We start from the raw sequence: 10,869 nt of genomic DNA on the forward strand, positions 1-10,869 counted from the left end.
TTTTAAACAAATATGTGTCATATTTTTTAGCAAATAAGTTCTGTCCCTAGCTAATGGTCATCTTTGGCCTTCCCTCTCAAGACCCCGTTTGGTTCATTCATTATTGCTTTCTTTAGAACACTACTGTAGAACAGGAGCAATCTCTATATTTTTGAGAACCCAATATTTTTTTAATGTTTATGTTTTTTTCTTTTTTAATTAAACGTTAGAAGCTGTTTTCAGGCTTTGGTGACATAAGTAACATCGAGCTTAAGTTATTATATTTTTTAAGGCTATGCCTCGTTTGAAAAAAAATAAAATATCAACACTCGTGAGAAATAAAAGGAAATAATTAGGCTGGCCATACCCATACCCCTTGCAATATGAATGTGTCATCCACTGTTATTTCTTCCAAAATGTTGTAGAAGCCCTACCTAAACAATCCAGCCAGTTTTTATCTAGTCGGGTAGGCTTGTATACTGTATAATGGTTCTAGATCTAAAGAAGATTGTTGAATTAAATTTCAATGTGTATGGCCACGCTGAAAGAACTTGCTGTCTTTATGGGATGAAACTGCATGGTGTCTATTTTCATCACATCCTATTGACTGTCCTATATATGGAACATTAGGTGGAAAGCAAGCCATGCTGGAGAGTACTTCCCATTTGTGTGTACCCTTACGTGCCAAAAGCCAAAACTTTTTTCAGTTGTCACTCGAACAGAAATAGAGGTGAAGTCTTCCAAACTATAAACCTGTTCTAGTGACAACTGTGTAAAAAGTGATATCCTCTCACTTTGGAGAGATCTCTTCTTATTCATGCTGTGTCTCTGGAATTGGAAGTGAATGGGAATTTCCAATGACGTGATTCAAATAGGAAAGAAAATGGTCAGGAGCTCAAATCTACAAAAAATTCAGATTTTACTGTACATACACTTTAGGACTGCAAACTAGAAGGGTTCAAATTCTCCACCTATAATTTGCAACTTAAACGTGCTTAATTTGCATATAATTCAGCATAGTATAACACTTTTGTCCACCATACATTGTAAATATATTGCATTTTGTAAATTCTAAACTCTGTCAGTAACCTGCAAAATAATGTAGTGGCAAAAAGCATTAAAGTACCACAGTGGGCCAGGTTTACTGCAGTGTTAAGTAAGGTAAGGAGTGCAGCAAACCCATGTTTACCTGAAGCATCTAACCAGGTGCTACCAAATAAAAAAAGTGACTGGATTTTCAAATGGGACCTAGGCTGACCTCACGCGTTAGGAAATCAAGCCCAGCGAGCATTCCCAAACTGGTCAGCCATCCTTTTGTGCTTGGAAATATAGCTGTTCTCTAGCAAAGCCTGTAACTGCTGAATTGTGAAACACATAGTGCAAAGTATTGGTTTTACACCTAGGACAATTGTGGTTTTCACAGTCTTTTTGTGCTTTGCTACATGGTCCACACTATTAAACTATACTGAATACAACCTCAGTTCTAGTCGCAAAATTGTAAGTGATAAAATATAAAACTTCTTGCTGAGAAAGGTCAACATTATTTTGAAGACATGGCAACTAGTTATTACCGTTGTTACAGTCCATATAAAATATTTTAGAAGTTAAAAAAAACATACTTTTCCCTCTGATATTTTATTGTGAGTGCCTCATGCATTTGCATACTTAATTTGAGGAAATTCTGCAAGACTGGCTTAAAGTAGAACTAAAGACAAAATTTGTTTGGGGGGGTTGGATAGAATAAGGGAGGGTTAAAAACCTTAGCCTTTGTTATTCCTCTGTGTCCCATTGGGGAGATTACCCTTTACTTCATGTTCAATAGCCACAAAAGGAAGTGAGAGGATTTCCCTCCAAATCCCTGGTGGTCAGCAGAGTCACCAGAGCTAGCGTTCCCATTGCACAATTTCCCATCTATTTTAATGACAACCCAAAGTAGAAATAAATCTCTCTTAACGAGACGCAGTTTGAACCCTCCCCTATTTTATCTAAAAAATGGCTTTAGATATCCTTTAACCATTTACATTTAGATAAACCACCCTACCTGACCTGTAATGTATGTTTTTTACAACAAATACATAGTAGTTGCATTTGAATATTAATCAATTACTATTTTAAAGTTGTTGGGTTTATTAAATAATGAGTGCAAAGAACAGTAGAGTTTCCCCAAGAAATCAACTACTAAGTAAAACGTAGCTCAGTTTGTTTAGACAAATGTTATAAGACATATTCTTTCAAGTCTGTATTAAATCATCATACTTGAATGAAATGTGCAAGTACAGTGAGATGTGCAAAGTAGAAAAACCCCTAGCAATAAATTAGAAATGATCTCTTAATGGAGTTGAAAGTGGTGATTGTGAATGGGTTGCAACTTACTAGAGCACATCCTCTCTGAGCTTTGTACTGTGTTATTAAATATCCATGTTAGACTTTTCTTTGGCTCTTACTTGTTTATTTCACTTACATTACAGTGGTCTACCAGTATGATATCTGGTTATAAAAAAAAAAGGGAATTTGATTATCCTCAATATCTGCCAGTATTGCCTTTATTTAGCATCTTTCAAGTAGACCTAAGCATTCCAATGTGTGATCATGGTATTACATTTCTGCAACCAGACATAGGGCTAATTCTCTGTGCATAATAAAGTTATATATATAATGTCTTTCTCTTGATTTACAAGCACATGCAACAGAAACACTGTCTGCAAACATAAACTTCAACTGATATATTTAGCCCTTGACGGGCAATTTAGCAGCTATCACTAAGACAAAGATTGATTGCAATGAGGGCAACATTAAGCATATTACAAAAGCACTAAGATAATCCAGACACATAGCATGCATTGTACAGGAAGCAAAATTAGATTCCATATCATACCCAATATCATATTAGGTGTTCTTCCTTTCAACCATGTTAAAAGGTATTTATGTATTTCAGTTGAACAAGTGCAATTTTGTACTGCCAAAGACACATTACCCATAACAGAAATTAAACCACTTACTGGAAAAAATATGTAGCCTGCCACTGTTGACCTTTGCTTTTGGAAACAGTAGTTGTCTGGCTGGTATGCTGATCATATGTCTATAATAGTTTTTCAGCCATTGACCTGGAACAAGTATCTAGAATATGTGAACTGACCTAACTTCACTTGCTGGATGCAAAAGATAGCTAGGTATCTAGCATTTTCATCAGGAGCTCAACAGTGGCACCCTGCATACTTAGGGGTCTATTCACAAAGCTGCCGAAGGATCTGGCCGTAGCTTCGGCCGATCCTTCGGCTAGCTTCGGCACCAGGACCCACTCGGCAGCTTTGTGAATAGACCCCTTAGTACAAGTTTCCTTTAATTGTGGCAAATGGTTGCATTTATTTGTTGTACAAAACTAAATGTGCTTTTCTCAATTTATTTTTGCATTATGGGTTTTTATATCAGCATAAGGTCTTGTAATGGTTTCACATCTGATTTGTGTGCTAAGTAGTGCTATAGAGAATTGCATGGAAATACAGAAAATAGCTATGTATAGGCATCCCACATTGGTCTCAAGTAAATGCTAAAGCCAGTCACTGGGGTTCTATTATAAAAATGGGGCTAAGGTCATTTTGAAAAGAGATGATCTCCATTGCAACCAATGTGATTCCAATAGAGTTGGTTTAAAAAGGAAACATTACACCTGGTAACATTAGTTGCATAAACAACTTTATTTGCTTGACTTTTTATGTAAATTATCCACATTACTTCTTAACTGATAGGATTGGTTCTTTCTCATACAAAGACAGTAAGCTGTTGGGTATAGCTGAATTGTTTGGGTGGATACAATTATTCATCCACCCAAACAATTCCTGTATGGAACAGGTTGCATGCTGCTTTTATAACAAAAGTTATAAAACAATGTTAATAAACAAGATATTTGTGAATGAGTATTATAAATCTGTTAACCCAAAATAGTGCCAAAGAATGTATTTTATTACAGCATGCCTCCCATATTTTGTCATGTTAGTAAATGTACTCTGAAAATAAAAATGGTTGCTGTTTCATTGTGTGATATCATGCAAGAAAGGTCCAGATAATATAATCCTCATTCCCTTTAGAGATTTATATTTCTTGGGACAGCAATACTGAATGTATTACCAGATGCAAAAGCTAGATTCCTGTGCTCAGACACCACACAGGTGTATTTCATTGTATTTATTCTGAAATGCATGAATATATAAAAATCTTTTTCTTGGAAGCATTTCTAGCAATTAAAATGCTGGAAATGAGAATTCAGTCTATTAAGTTATACTGACCACTGCGAAAACTGAAATTAAATTAACTCTGAAGTACAATATTTTTAACCCCTGTCTGAGGCGATGTAACTACAAATCATGTGCCATTTATTTCCAGATGTTAAAATGATTGCACTGCCAAGTGTTGAACATGCCATTGTCCTATCTTCTGTAATGCTGAAATGAGTGTGGCTCTACCCCATTCCCATTTATTTGCCTTTACATAACCACACATTTCCCTTTCAATTTTTCTTTTCTTTTCTGCTGTTTGCTCTTTTTGCCATCGATCTGGAGGCTCACAGTCCTGCGTTTCTCAAGGTTTAGCAGCTCTTGAAACAGCTCTTTCACATTGTGGTTCATCTTGGCTGATGTCTCCATGAAGGCACATTTCCACTTTTTTGCTATTGCTTCTCCTTCTGAGCTTTCCAGTTCTCTGTTTTGTGTTTCATCACTTTTATTTCCAACCAGCATTATAGGGATGCTTTCAACATCCCCTTTAATCTGACAAATTTGTTCATAGATAGGCTTCAGTTCTTCAAGGGATTGCCTGCTGGTCACAGAAAAAACCAAAATAAAGGCATGTCCCTTTGATATAGACAGACGCTGCATAGCTGGAAATTGGTGGCTTCCAGTGGTGTCTGTAATTTGTAAAGTACATATGCTTTTATCACAACTTATCACTTGTCTGTAGGTGTCTTCAATTGTTGGGATGTAACTTTCTCGAAATGTGCCTTTCACAAACCTTAGGACAAGGGAACTTTTACCCACTCCTCCAGCTCCAAACACCACTACTCTGTAATCATTACTTTGTTCTGGCATATTCACAATAAATCAGATGTCTTCCTTGAGAAAAACACCTAGAAAGAAACATACCAAAATATTATCAATACTATGCATTTTTTTCACAGACTGTAAATCTGGCTATGAAAAACACATTTTGCCAATATTTTTGTATCTGCCTATAGCTTTAGATTACTGCTTGGCCTTATAGAAATAATTGATGAACTCTAGATATATAGTTATATTGCATTTTTTCTACAGACTCTTAACACAAGATACATAGATATATACTAAAAAGGACATTATTATATTTTCTAAGTGCCTGTGCAATCCTATCATTACATTGTTAAACAATGCTTTATGCAATTATAGTAGAATAAAATGCATGCTAAATACTACAGGATGTGATATAAGTTATATAATGATTTACTGATGTTCAAAACATATTGAATTACAGTTTTCCAGATACTCATACGGTTTATCCACTTCATTTAGTCTTATAGCATGCTGGTATGTGTGTTTTGCTGTGTATTCATGTGTAATGTAGGTGGGTTTTTCGGTACAAAGTACTCCTTTTGCACACAGTCTACAAAATCATATTTGTTGTCTTAAAATGATAAGAAAAGAGACGAAAGAAACATATGAAAACACAAAAACTAGTTTACATATTTCACTATTAACAATGAGTAGATTCTAATTCTATATAGTTTTTATCCTTAAAAGCATGCTTCCTAAAAATATTGTATTGTTTTAGCTATCTGGCAATAAAATAATCCAACACCAGTAAACTAAGACCAAACGCACATATACCACTAAACACCACCTATGTATGTCCCTTTGATACTGTTTTTTTAAATGTTGGCACTGTCCCCTACTGCAGTGCCCGGCTTTCCATGCCTTTTGTTTGACAATAGGTTTGCTTATTAGCCTTACAAATGGGCAGAATTGATTACAAAGGGGTCTATTCACTAAGCTGCCAACGGCAGCCGAGTGAATAACCGACCCGAAGTGAAGTGAGCCGAACGCTGTTCGGCTATTCACTTCAGGCTTGTACGGCTGATTTCAGCCGTATATCGGCTGAAATCAGCCGTACATCGGGTGGCTTTGGGTCGGCCAAACATGCTCAGCATGTTCGGCCAACCCGAAGTGCAGAAGGAGTTTGACTCAGCCGACCCAACATCTGGATCGGCTGAGCCGAACCTCGGGCAGGCTACTCGCTGCTGTTCGGCCTATTCTCATAGATGACAAACAGCAGTGAGTAAATAGCCAAATGCCGCTGAGCCAAATGCCGCTTGGCTATTCTGCCCGGTACCTCTGTGGTACCAAGCAGTGTATTTCCACTATTGCAGTCAAATTGGAGTTAACCTCATTATATGGGGTTCGTACATTGTTCTCTTTCGTACAGTATACCTAAAAATTCATACCTTTCTAGTTGTTTTTAAAGCAGGCCTTTGGGCAGACTGCAAGCTAGTCAGAACAATTTAAGTGAAACTGGAGGGCGACAAAGTACGAACTGACTCAGTTTCCTGTCAATAGCATACAATGCAGGTTACAAAGCCCTGAGATCTTTAACCTTTTGTTAGGACAAACAGTGTTCAAATCTAGTATATAACTGATGATGAGATTTGCCAGCACAGTACAGACAGTGTACATTTTTGGAAACATTGAAACATTAACTCCACAGTTCCCTCAAACATTATAAAGCAGGAGAAAACTTCAGTTGCAGAGTTTTCAGAAAAGAGCAAGTAACAGGTAAGGGGCAAATTTTAAATATGTTTTTAAGTTATTCTATGTGAATGGGAACATGTAGCAAGTAGGTGTTATCCAAATTTGTCTGCAAACATGAAAATACTCCTGAAGGAGGATGTATGTTCAAAAACAGCCGTAGGTGGATGTACTCACAGCATAAAACATTCTACTCACAATTTGAGATGAGTAGTCATTAGTTTTTAATAAAAGTAAAAACTGGTTGCTTGGAGTTATTTAAAAAGAGTGTCAACTTGCCCTGAAAGCCTTGGGATTTGGGAGAGTTATTACTAATTTGGATATCACAAGACCACAGTGATTATAATGCCTGTGTTCGATCTCAAGCATAACTGCATATTTGTATCACAGACAGATATGTAGTTATGCTTAGCATAACTACATATTTTCCTCTCCTTGCCTTTGGAGCAGGGGAGTACTCTCTCCACTTGTTTTTTTAAATAGCTGCTTTCATTATATGCATGTCTTTTTTTGTATATCTGCACTTCCCCCCTTTTTGGGATATCAAATATAAAATCAATGTTGTTTTTTGATTGTTCTGAAGTACTGCATTTACCCTATAAGTGGAAGTGACCAGTTTTAACTACTCTTTTTTCCTGCTAAAAAAATCAGCCTGTGTGTTTGCAAATATAGCTAAAAACCTGTCACCTTCTGTTTGTGCAGCTATTTAAAATATTCTTAAAGCTGAATACAATGATGTTTTTGTGAATGCAAATGTGTCTGCAGAACCTTACATTTAAATCATTTAAAATACCCATGTTTTTACTTTACTTTTTACCCTACAGACACAAATTAAAGGAGATTATTGAGTATATAAATCCCAACAATGAACTTTTTTGGATCTGTTAAATATACCATTGAAAGTGTTTTGCCATATCTGTTTAATAAGTTCAAAATAATACCTGTTGATCATGTAAAAAAATCAAGGCTGCCCTGTGTCATGTTCTCACTTCCCGTGTTATCTCAAGGAGAGTAATTAGCCCTCCCAGTTTTGATACTGGGACCATGGAATGATTAGACGTTATGTTGTGGAGATGGGAGAGTTTGTAGGTCTGAGTAGTTTAGCAAAAGACATCTGGGCACAGCTGATAACACTCAGTCCACAAAAAAAGCTGTGTTTTGTCAGCCCATAACAGGATTTAGGAGCTAAGTGCATTTCTGGCAGATTAACAGGTATTTTTCTGTACTTGCAGGTTCTTTAAAGGAATAAAACATGAGGAAATGGGGTTCATTTACTAACCTTATAAACACGCCACGAACAAGTATACACCTCTTTAGTGTGTTCCCTCCCAGCATGATCTATTGGTGGAATCTAGACACCTTGTACACGCCCAGCAGGTGTGTTGTGCAAAGCCCTGCATGAATTGCAAGGGGATGTTGTGTAAATTAGCTCTACATTGTGTTGCTTGCGTTGATGAATGCAGGAATGTAAATGCATGAGCTAACCATTTTTGTCTAAACTGTGAAGCAGAATTATATATGCATCATGTGCATGATTTTTCCATATATGGCATTAGTGGAAATATGCTTTTAGATACTTTTTGGTTGATAAATACGTTTTGCTGTGTAAAAATCACACGCACCTAGTGCGTGCGTGTGTTTAGGTTAGTAAATCACCCCCAATGTGTCTGTGTTGCAGAGATGTAGTGCATGTGCTTTGTTTTTTTTTCTTAACCACTTGCTGACCGGGGTGTTTACACCCCCTTCCTGTCCAGGCCATTTTTCAGTATTCAGCGCTGCAGTACTTTGACTGACATTTATTCCATCATGTGACGCTGTACTGAAATAAATTTTATACAATTTTTTAGGGACCGATAGAGCTTTCTTTTGAAATTTTGCTCTGACAAAATAATTTACCTTTAGTACATTTTAGATAATACACTGATCTGAAAGAACAGAAACCAGTTCTTTAATGACAAAGTGTGAAAAGGTCACAGAAAAAGATATGGTGTAAGTTAAAATAAACAAAAAACAATATGTGCATCTGCAGTTTTCTAATTCCCAGGCATCTTGTCCTGTCTAATGTCCTTTACTTGCCTAATGTTCCTTATTATTCACTGAATTAAAAGTGATGGTGGCTAAAAAGCCTGGTGTTCCTGAATTCTACCCTTTGGCTTCTGGATGATCATAAAACACATAGAGGGTTATTCAGAAAGCTAGCCGAAGGATCAGCCGTAGCTCTAGCTACGTCCCTAGCTACGGCTGATCCTTCGGCTAGCTTTGTGAATAATCCTCTAAGTTACTACTTAGTTTTGCCTACTCCCCACATTATGTAAGCCTTCCCAATATAAGTAGATCATTACCTATTTTCTTGGTTATCTATCTTTTTTTTTACTGCACTTTCCATTAGTATTTGCATTAAGAGTAATGAATTGAGCTACTACTTGATATTTGAAAAGTTTGATTAATTCTTAATGAATAATTTGAACCATGAACAGATCACTTTCTAATCTTGTAAAGTAACTATTTTTATGTCCGGTGTAAGGCTGCAGCAACTGTGAATAGCTATACTGTGTTGCCAACATACTGCGTCAGTAGGTGCAGTCACAGGTGCCTTTTTATAGCTATACAAAGGCTTTCAAGCAGGGAAACAAGCTGTATATTTGCTGTCTTCAGAAATCAAGCATAACATATGTTCAACATTTTATAGCCAAGAGCTTATGTCTACTGTAACTAAGCAGCAAGACTGTAAATGACCAAGACTATCATCACATTATGTCATGACACAAACCCCGTGTGTGGATACATGGCGTTATTGAACATCTGACTATTACTACATAAACAAAATGAATTAATATCTAGCTAACTGCAGGTATAACAGCTTTAAAAGAGTTTAATTAATGGTGCATTTACACAGGAGACTAAACCCTATGGAGACATACCTAGCTAGAGCATGTACACAGCATATAATTATTTAATCCTTCCTTTAGGGCTCTTTTATATCATAGCAATGTGTTTTTGATACATGTTTCATTACTTAATTATTTTTTTTAGACTTCTATGCTTTTATCATGCACTACAGTGCATTGTAACTTGCTGTGCAAAAAAGAAACCTGTCCTATTTTTTCACTGCACACCAACACAGCACATTGGTGGGGACTCCCATCATAGAACATAAGGCTATTTACTTTGTTTATGTAATGAGACTGAATTGGACAACACAGCCAACACTAGAAGTGTGAACAAGTCTTAAATGGGAAAGTTTGAAGCTTAAGTGATACCCTTTATAGGCTATCCTTTATAAGCTTTCAAAACATGTTGGGTTTTATAATTGTAAAGGAACCTAATTTATAGTTTGCATCTTGAAAAGCTAGTGAATAAAGGGTATAACGTAAACTCCAAACTTTCTCCCTCTTTTTACATACCGTATATACTCGAGTATAAGCCGTCCCGAATATAAGCCGAGGTACCGAATTTTACCAAAAAAAACTGGGAAAAAGTATTGACCCGAATATAAGCCGAGGGTGGGAAATGAGGCAGCTACTGGTAGATAGATACCAATAAAATTACATGAATATTTATTTAAAAGAAAAATAACCTAGCTCTGTAAGTGGAAAAGGGGGTACATGGCTACATATCATGTACTACGGATCATTTAACCCATTCATATTAGCAGAGGGTAATTGTAAATCTATTGTTCAGTGCACTCTATATGTAGGATATAGTACATGTACATATAGAGTGCCTGCAACAATACATTTACAATGATCCTCTGCTAACATGAATGGGTTAAATGATCCATAGTACAGGGCTACATACAAATCATTTAATACATTCATGTTAGTATAATTGTAAATGTATTGTCTGCACTGTATTAGCAGTATATACTCTATATAGAGTATATACTGCTAATACAGTGCAGACAATACATATATAATTGCTTAATGAATCTCTCTCTCTACCCCCACCCCCCGCCCTCACTCACTGTGTCCGTGTGCCGCTGATCGATCATCACATCACGGAGAGAGCAGGGACGAGTCAGCGGCGCGCTGGTCCAGTGGGAGGAGCTCCAGGTGGGGTCCTAATTTAGCTGGCTCAGAGGTGCCTGCCCGCTAAATTACAACCCCACCTGGAGCTCCTCTCG

At 36.7% G+C, this 10,869-nt stretch overlaps 1 protein-coding gene across 2 annotated transcripts in view; it reads right to left on the reverse strand.

Moving 5' to 3' along the window:
* Positions 1-4,178: 4,178 nt before the first annotated feature.
* DIRAS2 (DIRAS family GTPase 2) overlaps positions 4,179-10,869 on the reverse strand; it is a 32,593-nt gene continuing 25,902 nt past the window's right edge. For both annotated transcript variants that reach the window (XM_018556678.1, XM_018556677.1), the window contains exon 2: positions 4,179-5,098. In XM_018556678.1, the coding sequence (XP_018412180.1) occupies positions 4,461-5,060 (600 nt within the window). In that variant the 5' untranslated portion in view covers positions 5,061-5,098 and the 3' untranslated portion in view covers positions 4,179-4,460. The remainder of the gene's footprint in view (positions 5,099-10,869) is intronic.

The sequence above is a fragment of the Nanorana parkeri genome, unplaced genomic scaffold, assembly GCF_000935625.1.
Source record: "Nanorana parkeri isolate BGI_ZX_2015 unplaced genomic scaffold, ASM93562v1 scaffold246, whole genome shotgun sequence".
In the NCBI taxonomy this organism is placed as follows: Eukaryota; Metazoa; Chordata; class Amphibia; order Anura; family Dicroglossidae; genus Nanorana; species Nanorana parkeri.